The sequence below is a fragment of the Lontra canadensis genome, unplaced genomic scaffold (genome assembly GCF_010015895.1).
Source record: "Lontra canadensis isolate GAN:19392208 unplaced genomic scaffold, GSC_riverotter_1.0 scaffold48, whole genome shotgun sequence".
Lineage (NCBI taxonomy): Eukaryota > Metazoa > Chordata > Mammalia > Carnivora > Mustelidae > Lontra > Lontra canadensis.
Window position 1 is genome coordinate 4,608,695 of NW_022631042.1, and position 21,808 is coordinate 4,630,502.

The 21,808-nt window shown below is 34.5% G+C and overlaps 1 protein-coding gene across 2 annotated transcripts in view; it reads left to right on the forward strand.

Moving 5' to 3' along the window:
• Nucleotides 1-6,318, forward strand: part of HGF (hepatocyte growth factor) — a 76,957-nt gene extending 70,639 nt beyond the window's left edge. For both annotated transcript variants that reach the window (XM_032873251.1, XM_032873252.1), the window contains one exon: nt 3,212-6,318. In XM_032873251.1, the coding sequence (XP_032729142.1) occupies nt 3,212-3,388 (177 nt within the window). In that variant the 3' untranslated portion in view covers nt 3,389-6,318. The remainder of the gene's footprint in view (nt 1-3,211) is intronic.
• Nucleotides 6,319-21,808: the final 15,490 nt, after the last annotated feature.

Here is a 21,808-nt window from a genome sequence, read left to right on the forward strand (position 1 = left end):
CTGGTCCATTGTATCATTCAAAGCCACTGTTTCTTTGTTGATTTTCTGTTTGGATGATTTATCCATTGATGTAAGTGGAGTCTTAAAGTTTTCCTACTACTGTTGCATTACTATAAATTACTTCCTTTATGTTTGTTATTCGCTGCTTTATGTATTAGGGTGCTCCCATGTTAGGTAAATAAATATCTACAATTTTTTATGATGCTTTGTTAGACACCATACAGTACCTCCTTTGTTTTTGATTTAGTGTTTCATGATTCATTGTTTGCATATAACACCCAGTGCTCCATGCAATTGTTCTATCTTCTTATTGGATTCATCCCTGTATGGTTATATAGTGTCCTTCTTTATCTCTTGTTACAGTCTTTGTTTTAAAGTCTATTTTGTATGATATAAGTATTCCTATCCCTGGCTTTCTTTTCACTTCCATTTGCATGATAAATGCTATTCCATACATTTATTTCCAATCTCCATATGTCTTTAGGTCTAATATGATTCTTGCTTTTTTATCCATTCTGTCACCTTATGTCTTTTGATTGGAGTGTTTAGATGTATTTTGAATATAAGAGACATAGTCTCCAAGCCTAGGAGCTTTGGAGTTGGGGAATACTATGTGAGATAAGATATGGAATGAGTTCAATAAAAAGTGAAATCTCTTTTGACATGTAGGAAAATAAATATGGAGCATAAATATGTATTTCCATGCATATGCTATATATATTGGTCTGAGATTCTATTCCTGAAAAAATACATTTCATAAGTTAACGAGTCTTAAAAACTGCTTTAAAATGACATAGTTAGAAACAGATTGTGTACAACCACTTTCAGGTTTGATGTTTTCCCAGTAAATCAGTATTACTTCATTCATTATTAGAACTGAAAATTTGCTGGAAGAATGATTGATTGATTGATTGATTGCTTAGCTACCTATTTACACTAAGAGCCCTTTAAATACAAAGCTTTGAGCTCAACCCAATCTTTAAGATCATTTAAGAATCTATGCACTTATCCAGTCTTACTGTCGTTACTAAAAATGCTTTGACAACTGATCATCAGGAATAGCCTACAATATGATTTATCATTTATACATTGTTACATTTCTAACTTTAGCATTGAATTATTTATTGCAGTATCATGTATTTGTTATTTTTATCCATATTGGCAAGATAATTTTAAATTGATTCTGCCACTTCTCCAAAATGCATTTATGTTTTTTTAATCACTTATATTTAAAAGGTAATATAATCCCTGAAGCCACTGAAATCTAAACACTTGAAGAAGACCTCCCAGATGTTTGTATAATAGCAATAGGATCACATTTGGTGAAAATCTGCCGAAGTGAATTGCTTTAAAGAGTTTGTATCAGTAATCATTGCTGTATTTTTTTTAAAATCAGATTTATTAACTTATGTGTCATAATTTATATGTCTCTTAGAATAACTTATTTTCCCTTACTGTTTTATTTCCTGTTTCACCCCCATCTTGATTTCCCCATCATACAATGTTGACAATGCTCTTCTTTTTTTTTTTTTTAAGATTTCATTTATTTATTTGACAGACAGAGATCACAAGTAGGCAGAGATGCAGGCGGCGGGGGGAGCAGACTCCCTACTTAGCAGAGAGCCCTATGCGGGACTTGATCCTAGGACCCTGAGATCATGACCTGAGCCAAAAGCAGAGACTTAACCCACTGAGCCACCCAGGCGTCCTGATAGTGCTCTTCTTTACATGTGTTACAGAAGTAAATCCTATAGTAGTTTCATTTTCATTGATCACATCACTGTTAGGAGAAAATTAAGGTAGTCTCAAACACTCTTCTTCACAAAAGGATGCCAAAAGTCAGTCACTGCAATCTTAGAAGGCTACATGGTGCATGAAAATGATGCAGCATATTTGTAATGATTATATATAATAATATGCATTAGTGTATACATGTTTATAAAAATATACACACAAATCAATCTATCAATCTATTCATATTTCATCTATCGTTTATCTATATGTGATGATAAAACACGGTAACCATATAAAAAATGTCATGAAATTAGAAGCTACCTTCTACAAAGGGGGTATGAGACAAAAAAATACATAAATATAATTATGTTAACTACAAATACAACAGTAAGTTCAGGAATATTCTTTCTTTATGCCCCCAAACATAATTTCCAAACAGTAAATAGAATTATTTTATCAATTATGATTTATATTTAATTTTCTAAAAATTTTTTGGAGACAAGATTAAAGGAAGGAAAGCAAAAAGCTTCAGAAATAAGGGAAATTTTGATGCAATTTAATAATTAAAACTGTATGATTATAGGTGGAGTACAAAAGTTCTTGTATTTTTTGCATTTTCTAAATTGTCTATATTGAACATATTTTGAACATCAGAGGAAAATAAAAATAAATATAAAGCCTACCTTATTAATAGCTATCTTTTATTTTGTGTTAATGTATCTGCATTCAACAAAGAAAAAACATTTTAAAAGATGAGTGGATATTTTGTATAAGACAAGTCATTCTTTTTTTTATGTATTTTAAATAATTAATTAACTAAATTGAGAAAGAGAGAGAGAGTGTGTGTGTGCAAGCAGAAGGAGAAGCAAAGGGAGAGGTACAAGCAGACTCCATGCTGAGTGTGGAGACTGATGTGGGGTTTGATCCCATGACCCTGAGATCACAACCTGAGCTGAAATCAAGAGCCAACCCAGGCACCCCTAGAGAAGTCATTCTTTTTTTTTTTTTTTTTTGGTTAAATTTTTATTTATTTGACAGAGAATGATCACAAGTAGGCAGAGAAGCAGAGAAGCAGGCAGAGAGAGAGAGAGGAGGAAGCAGGCTCCCCGCCAAGCAGAGAGCCCGATGCGGGACTTGATCCCAGGACCCTGAGATCATGACCTGAACTGAAGGCAGAGGCTTAACCCACTGAGCCATTAGGTGCCCCTAGATAAGTCATTATTAAAGGAATACTCCACATGATAGAACACTTTGAACTTCTGTACTTCTCTCAGTCTGACTTGGGTAAACAATAAAAAGATGACCAATGGCCTAGTACATCTATTTATGTCTTCATATCTCAGTTGCAGCTATTCCTTTTTTGTATATGTGTATATTTGAGATCTAAATCTGTATAGGAAATATTAATGAACTATTAATTTTTATTTCTAGAATAATACTTTTTTGCTGTTTTTATTGTTGCATGTCTTCTTCCTAGGGAGATTACGGTGGCCCACTTGTTTGTGAACAGCATAAAATGAGAATGGTTCTTGGTGTCATTGTTCCTGGTCGTGGATGTGCCATTCCAAATCGTCCTGGCATTTTTGTCCGAGTAGCATATTATGCAAAATGGATACACAAAATTATATTAACTTATAAGATACCACAGTCATAGCTGATGGAATTTTGTCTGAAGCTTCAATCAATAGAATTCTATTTTACATGAAGATTTCAGAGAACATGGAATTAAAATGTCACTTAAAGCAATCCTAAGACAACTACTTGAGTGTCATGTTTGTTAAGATACTCATTAATATTTATGGGTGTTTTCTGTTGTTTTGTTTGTCAGTGTTATTTTGTAAATGTTGAAGTGAATTAAGGTACATGCAAGTGTAGTAACATATCTCCTGAAGATACTTGAATGGATTAAAAACTGCAAAGGTATAATTGCTGGATGATAAAAGATTTAATGGAAAAGTTCAATTAATCTCTCTACGCTGCTTTCCAAGGTTAGTTTATGAATAAACTGTAAGTTAAACGTTATTTTAACCTCACAAAGACAATTTATACCTTTGTCCTTAACTTGTAACTCTATATTAAATTATATTACCTTTCATATGCCATACATTATATTTCATTCATTTCTCTTCACTGTGTATCCTCTAATACTGGTCCATATGCTTTCTACAAAATCATGTGCCCATCTTTGCAGACCTGGGTACACATGTGCATGCACTAGAGTTCAAATCATGGTATATCTAATGTAACCTCTAAATATTCTGAAAGTGTGTACCTGTACTTTTCCTTAAGAGAAAAAGAGAAATTTATAAAGACCAGTAGAAATTTCAAGGAAAGGAGAAAGAAAGAAGTGACCAACTCATTCTGTATATGTAATCTGCAGATGACCTCTCTACTGGTTGACATTTAAGGTGTGGTCATGACCCACAAAGTTAAGTCACCTAATCTATGTGTTTAACTGTATTTATCATCCTAGTCATTGTGTAGTTTCTAATTCTTAAAGGGAAGAGGGTTATGTGTATTAGTATTATTTCTTTCTTTTAAATTTAGGGACCCTTATTTATGCAAAATATTTTTAGATCTACTTTCCTAAGGTATTTTCCTTATTATTCTTAGGTAATTGTCTAACTGAAGCTTAAAAAAGCATTTAAGTAGGTTAATTCTAAGACTTGCTGCAGTGATTGGCTTGTAGCTCATCTTCTTTAAATTTTTAAAAATTATTTCAGAGGAAAATTTCCATGTTTCCAAAGATTTGTAAATAGACTTTCATCAAACTAGGAATTAAAGTATATATTGAAGAAAAAAGTCAGGATACATATCTCAACCTAAAAGTTTTTTAGCCTAATGAAACTTCACTCAAGTAAAGGAAAAAAAAATGTAAAAGGAAAGGAAAGGAACTAGCTTGTCTAAACTGACTTCAATTATTTTCTAAAGGGGAGTTAAATCTGCAGAATGAAATATTTTATGAAAATTTCTCCATTTTATCCTATTTCATTTTACATAAATCTTTCAAATGCCAAGGGGAATATTCATTCAAATTTTGTATTGTCTCATAATGCAAAATTATCATATTTGTTATTGTATTTGGCATGATCAACTAAAAATCCTTTATTTGTCAAGAAATGAGACAACAAGGTATAATAGGATGGGCTGTGAATTTTCACAAAATCACCTTGTACAAATTTAAAAATAATTTTTTGAGTGATTCCAATCCAGTATTCCCATTTCTCTAATTTGTTTCTCTTGAATGATATCAATTAAGACCAGAGATCCAAACAATGCTCAACACTTCATAGAACACTGTTCAATCTTGAGCAAAACGCTCTTAAATTTACTTGAAAGTTTAGTCCAGAGAGTACAGCAGAGCAAATCCAGAAATAACTATTCAAATCCAGAATATCCATCCAAATTGTGCCACACAAATTGAACATATTATAATAAAATATGTTCTGATATCAAGAAACACTGAAAGTAAAGAAAGATCTAAAAAGTGGTCAGTCCACATTATCTTCTTTGATTATATTTTTCTTTCCTTATGTGATATATCATTTTAATAAAAACACTAGAAATTTCAAAGGTATATTGTCCCCAAATTGAAGAACTTTTCAGTTTTTTTCTTGAAATGGTAAAATTTGATTAAATCATATATTAATGATATTTGTAAAACATTTATGAAATTCTAATATATCTAAATACTCACATTTTAAGAGATTTCTTTCTTGTCTTTTCTCTAAATTTCCATGGAAAGAGAAATAAGAATAGATATAAGATGCAGCTAACTTTTTAGATATCTTGAACTCAATGTTTTCCATTCCATTTCCATTTTATAAATGTTTTCTAGTTATTTCATTTTATTAAAACATACCACCAATAAAACATCAGACATGGTGCACAAAGCAGTCCTAGCTTTGAGAAGTTCCCTTTGTAATAAGGGGAGATCAGTAGACTTGACAGTAAACGCAAGATGAACAAGATCCATGCAATTTTAGGTGGTAAGACAATGAATAATCATGTCATTTTTCTCTGGAGAAAAATACTATATCCTGGTCATTCTTTTCTTAATAAATGACAAGAAATGAAAAATCCAACTTATCCAAAATCCATTGTATTTTGAGTAATGGACAAACAGATCTTTTAATCTAGAAGTTTCAATGTTATTTTTTGTTTGGGCTGTTTGAATAATGGTTATGTGCTGTTGTAATTGTGGACATTTTCTTATGTCTGCCAGGAATAGTAACATAAAATTAAAATATTTGTCATAATGCCTCTGCCGTGCAGAAGGGATGATAATCCTTTTGTATACTTCTTTAATTTTATTGTAAAATATGTAATGAATTTTACCTATTTGCTGTGGGCAGGTCCTCAGTAAAATGGTTTACATTGAGTCAGTCTCTAGCATTAATAGGCTCTTGCTTGCTATCTAAGTGTTTCAAACTATGGGAAACGTGAGACACTGGAAGGCAAGGAAAATAAATAATAATGGCATGTGATAGCAAAATTGTATTTCACTTATTCCTGTGAATATTTCTTGTTGGTACCAATGGTACTATACAAAGTGAATGTTATAGCCACAACATTCTCTTAGGGAAAAAAAAAAAGCACTGTCAAGAAGTAAGAAACTGTTGTTAGCATTTTGTTCTTGTTTTTAAATATTTTTTTTTCTTTTTTAAAAGAGATACTAGTACTGCAATATAGAAATCACGAGGTAAAGAATTTTAATAAACTCTCATACTAAAAAACTTTAAATTGATTTACTAAGTTTTCACATATCACTTTAATTTTACCTCGTATTTATAGACAAACTCATTTGAACAATAGAGTTAACTTGAATAAAAAGACATAGTCTATGTGTAAATACTTTACACAATAAAGTTCAAAAAGAAGTTCTCCTTCAATGTTCAACTGAGTTTCATACTAAGAATTTACTAATACAAAAAAAAAAAGTTAAAATTTTCTGGTCCCCCAAACCTTGACAGTGTAAATTTAAGTAGGTTCATTTCCATTTGCACAGAAAGTTTCTGTCTTTAGGAAACTGAAAATGGAATACTGTGGATGTTATGACTGTTTGTCTTGGTGTAAATAGGAAATTGATAAGCTGCCTATAGAGTGGTATAGCTGGATGCTTACCCAAAAAGGGAACACTGTGGTTATGACTTGTATATAAAGTTTCTGTAGTTAATAAAGTTGCTATTTTTATAACCATGATTATATTATTGTTATTAATAATAATAAAAATATTTTATCAAAATGCTTCCTTTCTCTTATTATAATTATCTACATGGACATGTTTGAATCTGCTCTAGGACTTAATGCAGAAAACAACAAAGATCATACTGACAGAAATTACATATACTTTGTTGCAAGAAATACTAGAACTAAGACAAATAGCCATTATTTTTTTCCAGCTTCTATCCATGGCATTATCAGTGGTCTTCGCTAAACCATTAATCTCCATGCACTTTGATTTCTCCCACTGTAATATACAATTATTTAGTTCTTTTCATATTTGCTAGAATGGTGCTGTGATATAACTTGCTAATATAGGCAAAATATTGTCATGAAGGATCATCTAAATTCCCTTACCATTACCACTATGTATCACAAAAGTAATTGTAAATGATCCAATTAATCAATTAATCAATCTATACCTCTTTAAAATAATCATTAAATTCAGAATACATGTGAATCCCACAGACTCACCTAATTCAAACTGAAAGCAAGTTTGGAAGAACAAATTATTAATTGATCTAACCAAACAGAACTCTATAACATTATTGATTATTTCAAATTATATTGTCTCTTCCCCAAAAAAGTTGCACTATTAATTTTCTGGCATAGATACCTATCTCAGTTGATGATTAATATATCTAACTCTAGACCTTTGATAGTATCTTCCTAATGATTATCTAAGCAGAATATATGCATTTATTCAGTTATGTTATCTATATTTCTGGTAGCAGTATCAAAGAATTTTTAAATACATATATTGATGATTTTTCTAAATTTTCTCTTTTTCTTCTTTTTTTAAAGAACTCTATTCCATTCCAAACCTATAGTCTGCTGTTTTATGTTGAATACTCCAGGAAAGGTTCTCTAAGAGATGGTATTTGAGCAGGCACGAAAGAGCAAGCTAGGTAAATATGGGGTTTAATAAATAAAACTTGGACAATATTTTTGTTGGTTTCTTATTATAGTTTATTTATTTATTCTTATAAATTGTAATGCTTTAATTACCCCATTTGTCAAAGTCCTGAATAGAATCAACTAAGTTTGCATTCCCTCAAAGTTTTAGTCCAGAAGTTTCATTGCTATTCTATTTCACTATTTTCTGACACAGGCACCAGCCTTAATCTATACAACCCTAAAAGTGCTTTCTATGTCATTTTACCAAATTGAAACCCTTTCATTAAAATCCAGATTAAAAGTATTATTCTACACAGTCTCTATCTATCTATCTATCTATCATCTATCTATCTGGTTCCTTACATTTACACATATCTCAACTGCATGTGTTGCTTAGGAGAGCCAAAATTTAAAAGTAACTTCAATATAAAAAGAATATTTGTAGTAATTTGGTTAAAGTTTATAGTCCTATGAAGAATATGTTATTGCCTGAAGCACATCTAAGCAAGACAGAAAATGCTGAGCAAAGGAAATAATTCAAAAGAAGTGTGTGATTATAGGTTATACATATTGTTTTATGCTTTTAAAAAGGTAGAGAAGAACATCAAAACAAAACAAAACCTATCAATCTGACCTAATAGCTAATTCCAAACTGACTTTGGGCCCTCATTTCTCTCAAATACTCCTGAACACCAGTCATTTTATTTTCATTATTTTATTTCACTTCATAAATGTCTTCACTTTTAAACTTCATGCCATGGGACACCTGGGTGGCTCAGTAAGTTAAGCCTCTATCTTTGACTCAGGTCATGATCCCAGGGATCTGGGATCCAGTCCCAGGAAGGGCTCCCTGCTCAGCGTGGAGCCTGCTTCTCCCTCTCCCTCTGCCACTCACCCTGCTTGTGCCCACCCCCCCAAATAAATAAATAAAATCTTTAAAAAAGAATAAACGTCATGCCTGTGTTCAAACATTCCTTGTGAATACCAGGCTTCTCTTTAATACCCTCAGCCTTTAAATGTCACATAATTTCTCTTGGGAATCCATCCTCAACACCTTTTATCTAGAAGTCATTACTTCTCCAGCTCTAGGCTGGGTTTGCTGATGGTTCCTTTCCATTTGTTATCAGAGTCTTCCTATGACTGCATGAGATTTATTTTGTTTTGTTTTATTCTGTTTTGTTTTTAAAGATTTTATTTATTTATTTGTGAGAGAGAGAGAGAGAGAGATAGAGCACACGCATAAGCAGGCAGAGTGGCAGACAGAGGAGGAGAGAGAAGCAGGCTCCCTGCAGAGCAAGGAGCCCGATGTGGGACTCTATCCCAGGACCCTGGGACCATGGCCCGAGACGAAGTCAGCGGCTTAACTGACTGAGCGACCCACGCGTCCCTATTCGGTTTTGTTTTTAATGTGCAAACTCCCTCCACCCAGTTTGAGCTGCTTGGAGACATAAGCAATGTCTTGTTATTAATATTTGTATATTCTTTATTTTGCACAGTGGTTCACCTGTTATGATACTCTATGGATATTTTACAATTATTAATATTCTATAAACCACCCTCTTTTTGGAGGTTATCAGTATTACACAGAGATGTGCAATTTTTGTAAAATTAGGCAAATCTCAGTAAGGATTAAGAATTTTAGGGTTTCATATTTAGATTTGAATTAGTAAGTGGGACTATTTTTCAATGCGCTATTGTGTTTTACACACCAGAGCACACAGTTGGAAAAAAGAGGAGTTGTTAAATCTGAAGAGTATTATACCTTTATATTTGTAAATGTGGTCATTAAAAATAAAAATGGAGAAGTAGATTGTAGCTTGCTAATGAATGGAGGTGTTTACTTCATACAGCCTTATACAGTTTTGATTATGTCGGTGAATGTTTCTGCATCTGAGTTTCTTCCACAGATCATTGATGTCATAACATTGAGGGGGAAAGGAATCGTATCAATGATTGCAAAAATATTCTGAGGCAACAATAGTCTACTCATTACATATGTGCAAATATGCCATCTGCTGTGCATCAAGAAGTTTCACAATATTGTTACTTAATTAGCAAAAGTTTTTCATTTGATGAATTTTCCTAATGGAGAGAAATCAACTTGGGGAACACAGTACAATGAAATGAAGTAAGGAAAAGGCAGATGGATTTTCATATTTTTCATATATTTTTGAAGCTTTACAAAGATACTGTCCAGTTTTCAGGACTCTGATTTTTTTAAAGTGGCTAAAATTCAAATGCAGCGATAGTTTAGAAGATAGGACTATACCCTAAAACAGACTTTATAGTCTATAAAAGAAAAATAATGAAAATTTGATACTATGGAATGATAAAAGTGATTAAGGATTTTAGAGGAGAGAGGAAAATGTGCACTTTGGTTGTTTAAAGAATCCTTCCAGTTAAGAGAGTAAGAATTTAGGGAAATAAGATTGATGTTTCAGTCAGGTAGTTTATGTATTAAGCAGAACCTTCTCATTCATGAACTCATGGAAGTTCTTACTCTGGATATTTCTTAAAATCTTCAATGACTCAGGTAAGCTTTACCCAAACTGGTCTCTTGGAATACTGTTTTGCAGGACACTTTAAAGCTGTAATGGAGACAAAATGGGGCTTGAATAACTTTTAGAGATGCTGGGATACTTTGTTGCAGAGTTTTCAAGGACCTTTGGATGATCATAGGTATTCTGAAGCTTCATGAGAGTATGGTATGGCGTATTCTTCAAATCTGCTGTACTACAGAATCCCCTTAAAATTATGTAGATGACAGGGACAACTGGGTGGCTCAGTTGGTTAAGCAGCTGCCTTCAGCTCCAGTCATGATCCCAGCGTCCTGGGGTTGAGTCCCGCATCGGGCTCCTTGCTCGCCTGGGAGCCTGTCACTCTGCCTGTGCTCTCTCACGCTCTCTCTCTCTGACACATAAATAAAATTAAAAAAAAAAAATTACGTAGACAACAGTTACACATTTAGCACAACAGATCTGCTAAATAATGTCCACGAAAACTTGATTAATGTATTTATTTTCTGAATAGGAGTCAGTGGTAACTATATAGTTTGAGATTTCTATTGTCTTTCATAATCTACAACAATTTTTCTTTTCTAAAGAAAAATCTCCCAGCAATCTTTCCTTTGGCAAATTTTTGCTTTTCTTGAGTAAAATTCAGACACTTAGGAAAAGTTAAGGCATATTTTTCCTGACTTATTCCATCTATTTGACCTCTCATATAATATTATTAATATAACAGGTGCCTGGTGGTTCAGATGGGTAAGCATCTGCCTTCAGCTTGGGTCATGATCCCAGGGTCCTGGGATGGAGCCCCACCTCCATCTCCTGTGCTCAGCAGGGACTCTGCTTCTCCTTTTCCCTCTACTGCTCCCCTGCCTGTACTCTCTTGCTCTCTATTTAATAAATAAATAAAATCTAAAAAAAAAAAAGATCTAAAAGAATATTGTTAACATAAAAACAAAGCTGATGACACAAAAATATGAAGGTGATACTTCACCCACTCAAAACTAAAAAAAAAAAAAAAAAGACAAAAAATTGTAATATTTTCACGTTACTAGCCCTCACAATGTCCCCTCATCAGCTGAAATTTCCAGTTGGAAATGGGAGAGCTAAGGAGGAAAAAGATGAGTAAAGTTTATGAAAGAAAAGAAAATGAAAAGGGGAAAGGGAAGGGAAAAGAAGGAGCTGTGAGGAAGTTTTCTGGGGGTCTTTACATGACCCAAAAGTAAAGTCAACAAAAAGATCTAAAACATTATTCTTTATTACCCTCTTTCCTTTTTAGTCATAACTATCTGCATTTCCCAGATCCACTCATAATCACCAAGTGTAATGACTCATCCTAAAATAAATAAACACAGAGTCTGAGCATAGATCATTGGCATTCACGGTCAATATTCCGTTTTATTCTTTCATTTTCTCCATCCCTTTTTTATTTGCTGCCTTCATCAATTATATCTTAACTGTGATTCAAAGTAACAGGGGAAAAACAAAGCTTTCTCTGTATTAATTCCCCCAATGCATTATAACGCTCTTCTCAGCTTCAAGGGCTTCAGCATCTTTCCATTGCCGAAACTTACAGGTGAACTTGGCCGGAACTTTGGCACGGCAGCTAAACAGAAAGAACTGGAGCACCAGATGGAGTTACAAAGGCAAGACCTTAACCATCTCCTTGACATCACTGCTTGGATGTGCTGTCACCGTCTAAACCAAATGTATCCAAAACTAAACATCAATCCCTTCCCTCCCTTCAATATTCTACTCTATAAAAAGCACGTTATTCTGGTTTACCCAAACCAGAATCCAGAAAGTTAGTTTTTACCTATTTACCTTTTACCTATTTCTCCCTGTCTATATCCAAACACATTCCAAGAGATAGATATTATTTCCTGAATATATGCTACAGCATTCACATGTCTTCATTTCCAGTGGCTCTTCCCTGACCCAAGCTACAATTCTCCTTTGCCTTTATTACTACAATAATATGAAAACAATTCTTCATATATACTCCAAACCATCTTCTATTCAGTTTCTAAAGTACTTGTTTTAAAATAGAGCTATGTCATTCTAGTGCTTAAAATCCCTCAGTGGTTTCCCATTGGCCTACTGATACCCATACGGACTATCCTTGACTGTTCAACTGTTCAACTCATCCATCACTTCTTTTCCTTCTGCCCACTACACTTATGCTATTTCAGACCTTTTCCATCCTAAGACTAGGTTAGGATCTTTCCTTCCTCGAAGGCTTTGCATCTGCTGTTCTTTCTGCCTGGAATTGCCTCCTCCCCAAGCTGACTAATGCCTATTTCATCCGTCAGCTTAAATGTCACCAATTGTCCCCCCACCCACTCTCCTGACCCAGTTACACACTGCACGTTTGAAAGTATGATACACTTCTATTTCAGAACATTTACCTCAGTTAATCAAATATCTATCTATCTATCTATCCTGTCAGACAGTAAGTTCCATGAGAACATGGGCTAGGTCTAGATTCTTCACACATTTCTCTTTAGTACTGGTTAAGCCATACATGGTAAATATTTGTTACATGGATGTATCAGTAATTATCAATAATTATCTGCTTACAAGATTCTTTTGTCCCCCTCTCCATTCAATTCCAAAATATAATGATATATACAATCTCTCAATTTTATTCACTACTGAAATAGTAATATCTTCAAATTCTTTTCATGGTAGTGTTGGGAAGGTGGTTTCTACCAGCTTTTGTCATACACTTTTGTTTTATGTGAGCAAATATTTATTAATCACTTACTATGATTGTGCTAGGTACTGGAAACGTGGTAGTGAATAAATAAAACTTGGTCCCTACCCTCATTATAAATACAGACAAGTGTGGGAGACAAGCACAAAACAAGAACGTGGAAGTGGTAACTGAGAAGTGCAAAGAGCTTCTGGAACATACAGCAAGATTTGGTTGAGCTTTTTGGCTCATCTTTCCTTAATCCTCTATATTGTTGTAGTCTTAAATCCTGGCAATGTGAATATTATCTTTCTATTTTTTGAACACTTCTATCATTGCATTACTAATTGTTTAAGTTTAGAGTTACTTTCTTTCATCTTCCCCTTTCTTTGCTCAATTTTTCCAGGTTCTTAATCTTTTAAATCCTGCTCCTTCTTTCTCGCATTCCCAAGAAACTTATAACACTTTTAGTAGATTGAGAGAGGTTTATACATTTATTATCAAGAGAATAACATAACTTCTCAAATGGTGAGACACTAGCAATTTTTTAAGATGAAATTATAAAGGTTATTTTTTTTGCTAGTGCAAGACTGATAAATGTTTTATCATTGTAAGTTTTTAATTATATTTGAAGATGATATAATAATAATAATACATAATGCTTATTCAGTGCTTTCTTTTTGCCAGGCTCTGTTTTATGTCATTTAATCATCATTACATTGTTACATAGGCAAGTTTTATAACTCTATCCATTCTAGAGAAAAAGAAGTTTTCAAATAATTTGTAATAAGAACGTACTTGGGCATATTTTTATATTAAATCTGCTTGACCCTTTCCTTCCATTCTGTTGAATGAACATTTAATTTAATTATTTTCCTGAAAAGTAGAGGAAATAGGGAAACTCTTATTTAAACAAGAAAACGTTGCCATCATCTGTGAAGGATATCAACAAGAAGCTATTCAAAGGTCAAACTGTTTTTCAAGTACGCCTGGCCCAGAGTTCTGTGAGGCATCAACTAAAGGACCATGGCCTCCTCATCTTCAAATATGACTAGCTAAAGTATGAGTTGCTTGTAATATTAATTACTATGGAACTGAAGGTTAGGAAGGTGAGGGGGCTCGTTTAGAAGGGGAAGATTCTTTATCTTCGGCGGGAGAGAGGGATATAGCTATTGACAAAGGAAAGCAACAAGCTTGTGAGATAGAAATAGTAAGAAATTTAGAAAAACATATAGCATGGTTAAGAATTCAAAGGGGGCCCATAAAGGGGGAGACAATCCCAGAATTTATTCTGAAGCAAAGAAAAAAGTAATGGTGCCTGCCCTTTATTGCAGATACTCGAGGGTGTTTTATGAAAGAGGGAAACACCTTCAAAGGCCATTATTATAATCTTTTACACAGGGCCACTTCAGTCCCAGGAAAAAAAAATGTGATTTACCTATTTATTTTTTGCATTATATTACATGAAATCAAAGGTTTTGAAAGTTTCAAAGACATGCTAAAAATCACCTACTTGATTTACAGAAGGAAAAAAAAAAAAAAGAAAATTGGATGAGACAAATGACTTGTCCATGGTCACACAGCTCTAGAGGCAGAACTAGTCCCGGAAACAAAATCTACTCCTTTTTTTAATTCAACACCTTGGTTTTATTATTTACTTATTTTTAAACTGAGACCATACGTGTAAAGAACGTAAGAGTCAAAACCTCAAAAGAACAGTAGTACTTAAAAAGAATTATACAAGAATAGTTAAAAAAAACCAAAAAACTTAAAATGTTGCCCAAGCAAAAGTGAGGTCCAGTTTACTTTATAGCCTAAAGGGATGTGGACAAAGGCCTGGCAGAGAAAGCCAATCCCAGGTAGAGATCCAGCAGACTTTTCCATAAGGAGCGAGCCAAGGAGATGTCATTTGGCTTCCTTCCCCTCTGTAGTTTGTGATCCGACCCCATCTCTGACTGGGAAGAAGCCTTCTAAGGACAAGTTGGAGGATTAATTTTCTCGCAAAAATGGAATGCTGTTAGGACCAGCCTTCTCAACCTGTGGGGAAATAAACCTGCTGGAGCTAACCAATTCAGCAATTTGCAAGAGCTCCTGACCCAGAGACGATTCTGTTTTTCAAAACAGCTTTAGAACATTGGATCTGCTGAAGACTAGAATTGCTTACAATTCCTCAACTGTGATTGCACAATTTTGAAACTGTAGCTCTAAATTTCCCAAATTTGGGGTTACACATTGGGATTAAAGCTTATTAAAGAGTATTTACAGTTCCTGATATTAAACACATGATCTGTATATTACTCAGCCACCTACATCCATCAGTTTGAATCTTTAAACACTGTCTCTATGTACCTTGGAATATCATGAGCGCTCTCAGGATATTTACATATCTAAAAACATAATAAAAAGCCCACCTTAGTCCAATGATCCTGTCTGGAAACTAGCGTCTTTCTTTCACGAATGGTTCTAATGGGGAAGGGCAGGGTTGTTATGTGGTCTCTGCTCATTTAAAGTTTTAACTTTTTAGCATGTAGTTAAAAGTATACAGTTGCATAAAGCTGACTTTTGTGGATTTCTTCTTAAAGTAAAGACAAACTGAAAAAAAAAACTGTTTTTATTAGCTGCGCAATAATGTTACATGCATTTAAGTCAATTGAATTTTTTGGAACTTTCTTACAGTGTTATGCTTCGAGTTTAGTGTATCTAGAGTCCAAAATTCTCTCCTGGGTTTTACTCAAAAAGACAAACACCCATATGCCTCTCTCTACCCGGATGTCCTATAGGTATTTCAAATAATTTCTTCCAAACCCAGGTCATGTGGTTTCCCTTTGAACTGATTTGCCTCTAATAGTTTTTGTTTTGTATTCCAGTTGTGGCAGCACTATCTGGAAAGGACTGAAACTAGAGTGAGAGCAGTGATCCATCCCATCCTTCTCTCACTTCTCAGCCCAGACAGCTGGGTCCTCTGATTTGGGGGCCTATTTATGCTTTGAAAATCATCATTCCTCTTCCTTTTTTAACCTTTTTCCCTGGGTGAAGCCCTCCTTATATTCCTCGACTGATTCAGTATCCTAAACTGCTAAATCCACTTTGGTTCTCCTTGAAACCATCATGGTCTGTGCTGTTTCAGTGATCTACAGAAAAGACACATATGAAACATGCAGCCCACACCTCCAGTCATTATTTGGCTCTCCATCTGTGAGAATACAGACCCCAAGCCTCTTAGTGACCTCAGAGCTCACTGAATACCTCTTCCCTCTTCGTTAACTGTGCTTCAGACAAAGAAATACCATGTTAGCTGCTTGAAATAACAGTGATCTGTTTCATTGTTTCTTTTCATTTGTTCCTTTGTCTCTTGCTTTGATAACTTTGTTAGGGATGTTCTGTCTTCCTGAAATGGTTCTGCCTCCCATCTCCATTCTTTGCTATATCCTACTTAAGTTTTTGAGTTTGACCCTAGGTGTAACCTCTTTTTGGCCATTATCCCAACCAGCTGGCTGGCTGGATCCCACGTTCTTGTTCAGTTCCTGCCAGCCTGATTGTCTGGGAGCAAAACACTGCTCTAGATCTGTTCCATCTGTTTTTAGATGGATATCCTTAAAGAACCTATTTTCCTTGTAGCAACAGTGTGGGGAGATAACAAACTAGTCTTATTACAATACGTACTTAAAGCAAGTATTGATATAATTCTCTAACTCACCTAGCGATAGTAGCATTATATTGAAAGGACAGTGCAACGTTACGTGCTAAGTATTTTCCTCAAAGTTGTGAACAATTGTGAATAGTACGAAGGGAAAAAAGACTTAAATATTTTCCGCAGAGGTGTAAATAGCCTTTATCACAGAGTTTGCTAGTGTTCCCCCAAATCCATTCCCCACTTTCTCCTTAGTTATAAAAACCCCAGTATTTAGCTGGGCACGTAGAGCCTAAGAGGCCATGTATCGCAGGGACCCTTTCAGCGCAGTTTGCCATGTGACCGAATTACGGCCAAGGCTCTCCCAGGAAGCATTACTAAAGGGAGGGGGCCCTCTGTCATTTCTTCTTCCTCCTTCCTGCTGCCTAAATGTATTTTACCTATTGTTATGTACACTTTTATTGTAACCAATTTTGTATACTTTGTGAGAAGAAAATGTACAATGAATCAATGAGTTTTAAAGAAGACAGGAAAAAATCAAAACAATATCTTGTTAAAATTAGGAAGACAAAATTATATTTATCTCGTCATGAGTATTTTAGGTAATACTCGTGATTTGAAGATATACTGATAGTTATGAAAGAGTTGGATTTTATGCAGGGCAGAAAGTGGAATAGTACATTTTAAGCATATTCTACTAATGTTTCAATTTAAATTAACATATTTATATTCTTGTGATAAAGAATGCAGTACATTAAAAAAAAACACTAAAAATGCTAAAGCCTGATTATTCCATGGGAATTTCTTATATGGATTCTATGTACTTATGAGAAAGGGGGTTTTATTTTACAATGGCCAAATTCTTAAGTTAAAGTGTATATCTAATTTAATGTCTACTTTTTCATTTTTAAGTAGACATTTTATTTGGAAAATATTTATTAGTTAATCTACTTCTAGATAATGGTGTGTTTTATACCCAAAATTTAAAACATATTTATTAAAGATAATACATAACAGTTAATATTTTTGAGGGCTTTCTATATGCCACTATACTAAGAAATGAGTATAGATTTCTAATTTCATCTTCAGAACAATCTGTATATCTTCCTGTTACCTAAAAATTAATGGAATGTTAAGTACCAGGTGTGGTGATAACTATTAAAGAACTGCATCTAACTCGTGCTCTTTACCACAGATTTTTTATTTGCTTTGTCATGATAAGTACTTTATTCACATTCTTTAAAATATCAGGATGAAATAGCTAAAATATCTATAATGATAGATACACTAGTGTTTTTTGTTTTTTTAAAGATTTTATATATTTATTTGACAGAGAGAGATATCACAAGCAGGCAGAGAGGCAGGCAGAGAGAGAGGAGGAAGCAGGCTCCCCGCTGAGCAGAGAGCCCGATGCGGGGCTTGATCCCAAGACCCTGGGATCATGACCTGAGCCAAAGGCAGAGGCTTTAACCCACTGAGCCACCCAGGCGCCCCTATACTGGTGTTTTTGCTGTATTTGTATGTTCTGTCTTCCCAGTTTTCAAATATATAATTCAAGTAGTTAATTCATTTTCTGCTTGTTGATATTTATGGAAATTCCTTGCAGCAAGACAACAAACCATTAATGTAAGAATGTAAAACTTGGCCATTCTCAAAGTTATAATATTTGTTAATTAATTTAACCTGCACATAATGAATGAACAGATGTTACATGTCAGGTACTTTTCTAAACACTAAGAACATAACAGTGAATAATTAAGGCAGTAAACAAGTAAAGGAATTCTAAAAATAAAAAAAACAGTTGTTTTAGGAATGAAAATAAAGGAGTAGGGAGATAATTCAGAAGAATAACCTGAGGTTTTAGATCTATGATCAGGGAAGACATCTTCCTAAAGATCATATTTGGGTAGAGACAAAAAACATAACAAGGGTGAAAAAAACAAAAAAACCACGCTCCATGGGGAGGGACGTGCAAATAAAAGACGTGGTGTGGCCCCTGCTTGGTGAAAGAAAGTGACGAAGTGGTTTGGTGTCTAGAAGAAGGTTTGAAGAGTAGTAGAAGATGAGGTTCAGAGGTAGACAGGAGCCTGAGCGTATATGGAGAGCTTTGTAAGCCTTGGTTAGGAGGTTTGTTCTATTTGATTTTTCTTTTCTAAATGTACTAGGAAGCTCTGCTTACTCAGCTTGATAGAAAAGCCTTAGTCTGGACCACGGCCAGTCGTCACTGCAGAAAGGACTTAAAGTTGCTGCCCAGAGGCAACACATATCACTTCTGCATTTAATTCATTGATGAGTGTGTGTCATGTGGCCAAGTCTGCATCTGTGAGACAGTGTAATCCTTCCTCAGGGATGGGGAGGGAACATTCGTGAGTAATAACATAACCGACCATAATCACTGTCTGTGTCTTTGACAGTCCTTTGGACTCCTTGAATAAATTTCATATACTTTATATAACAAAATTTAAATCATACCATTTAAAAGATACTTTCCCAATTTGGGGAAGAAAAGTTCCAACTATTTCATTGAAGCAAACAGATCCACCAAACAGGTTGAAATCTCCATTTATTTAAAGCCCCAGGGCACCTGGGAAGCTTAGTCATTAAACATCTGCCTTGGTTCAGGTCATGATGTCAGGGTTCTGGGATGGAGCCCCACATCGGACTCCCTGCTCAGCAAGGAGCCTGCTTCTCCCTCTCCCACTCCTCCTGCTTGTGTTCCCTCTCTCACTGTCTCTCTCTGTCAAAAAATAAATAAAATCTTTGAGGAAAAAATAGAGCCCCAGAAAAGGAATTACTGGATTACCGAGATGACTATTTCTGAAACTCTTTACACATATAATCGAATTGCCTTTAAAATAGGGTTGCATTAATTTAAACTTCCATCAACTACATATGAAAATTTAAGTGTCATCAGAGCATCACTGTAGTTGGTTTTCTGGCTTCATATATTTTAGTTTCTTCATAGAGTATAACAGGGACACTTTCTTCTGCTTTGGCTTCCAAGAGTAGCTAGATTTTAGATATGTCTGTCTAGCTCTGAAGATGGCCTTTTCCATGCCCTCTCCAATAGCAGTAGATATGTGGGGTAAAAAGAAATAAAGCTTTTGTCTGAGAAATCACTAGGATATTCATGTTGTTTATTACCATGACATTACTATACCTAGCCTATCTTGATTAATAGAATTAAGCTTCTGAGGATTACAACTAAGATACACTACAATTCCTACATGAAGGTCAATAAGTACCAGCACACAATATGCATTAAGATCCTATAACAATAGAGATAGAAAAAAATTATTCTATGGAGTGAGAAAAAAATGTTACTTCCGCATAAGAGCCAAAATTAAAATTAAGACTGGCCGGCATTTCGTTTTTTTGTTTTTTAAAGATTTTATTTATTTATTTGACAGAGAGAGATCACAAGTATGCAGAGAGGCAGGCAGAGAGGAGGAAGAAGGCTCCCTGCCAAGCAGAGAGCCCAATGCGGGACTCAATCCCAGGACCCTGAGATCATGATCTGAGCCAAAGGCAGAGGCTTAACCCACTGAGCCACCCAGGAACCCTGGCCAACACTTCAAATGAAGACATGTTGATTACAGTTGACCTGCCACTTACTCTATAAGCAAGTCTGGTTTAGGGCAGGGTAAGTGGTATCAGGAATTCATTTATTACAAGTATTATAACTGATTCTTGAGATTGTGACCAAGAAGGCTAATTCACCTAGTGTAAGGAAATAATTACATTACAGAGGAAATAAATGCAACTATGTTTATCAAAGTAATTTTATAATATTTAAACACTGCAAAGTGTAGATATCCAGCTTTACAGTGATGTATAGTACAAACTCAGATACATTTTATTGCCATTAAAACATGTTACATTGCTGAGGTTACATATAAAATACTTGTGCTTACTGTGAAAATAAAAGAAAGTAAACTGTAGAATCGCAATAAAATAAAATGGCAGCATCTATAATGATAAGATGATAGACAAGTGATTTTAAATTATTTTGTTACTTTACTAATTTGTATATGCATGTACCCACATTTAACACAGATAAAAATAGGGGCAATGGGTTTGGCAGACAGTGTTATGGTTGAACCTAGAAGGACAAGATTCAGTTGCCGGAGAAAGTAAATTAAACATGAAGTATTGGATTAGCAGGTAATTTGAGTTTGTGTTGTTCCAAATGTTCTCTCTCACTCTTGGGTGTATCTAAGTAGAAAACATAATATATACAAATGCAAAATGTTCACGAAGTGTTTAGAAGAGAAAATCTGTGTTCTCCTCTACATGAAAAATAGCATGTTTCCCTTTACCATTGCCAACGTTTTTTGTGTGACGTAGAATAAAAATTTTATGACTCCATATTAAGCCATTTCAAAATCTTCTATTTCCAATTTATCACTTGAAAATGAAACGAACTTTCTTAATTCTAGCTGGATTCTCCAAAAAGTCTCTGAGTGGCTGTAGATGCCATACACTGAAGTTTAGCTTTACGCTACCTATCACCTCGGTCCCTGACTACCTTTGCTTCTCATTCTGCGTAGAATAAAGGGTGAGATTTATCTTTATTTACTTAACTGAGAGCCTCACAGATTGCCTCTGCTGTCAGTGCATGGCAGCAGCGTTGGTAGTCAGTAACTACACGTGAGTGGAGGCATACCTCTGTGTGTCTCTTCAATTACCCTCCCCTGGACTTTCTCAATGTCAGCTTTATCTTCATGAAGGTAGAGCCACCACTTCCGCTTTGGGCTTTTGTGAGCTAGGTCACTGCATACAAGGAACTGGTATTTTGTTCTTTAATACTATCTTTCATGTATTATCTTGGTGCACAATAAACAAATAGCGTGTTGAGGGGTGTATGTGTGTATGCATCGCGAAGTTTTGTGTTTATAATAAAAATGTAACACATGCTTATAGCTATGAAAAATGCAAAGAATGCCAAACAATATAACACTATAAGCTAAAATTGAAAGTAACACATCATCATAGAAATATCAATGGTCTGGCATAGATCTTTCAAATAGGATTCTATTTATAATAATATATATTTGTTTCTAAAATTTGATCAGCCTGTACATATTATTTTGTAATCTGTTTTGCATGTTCAACACTATG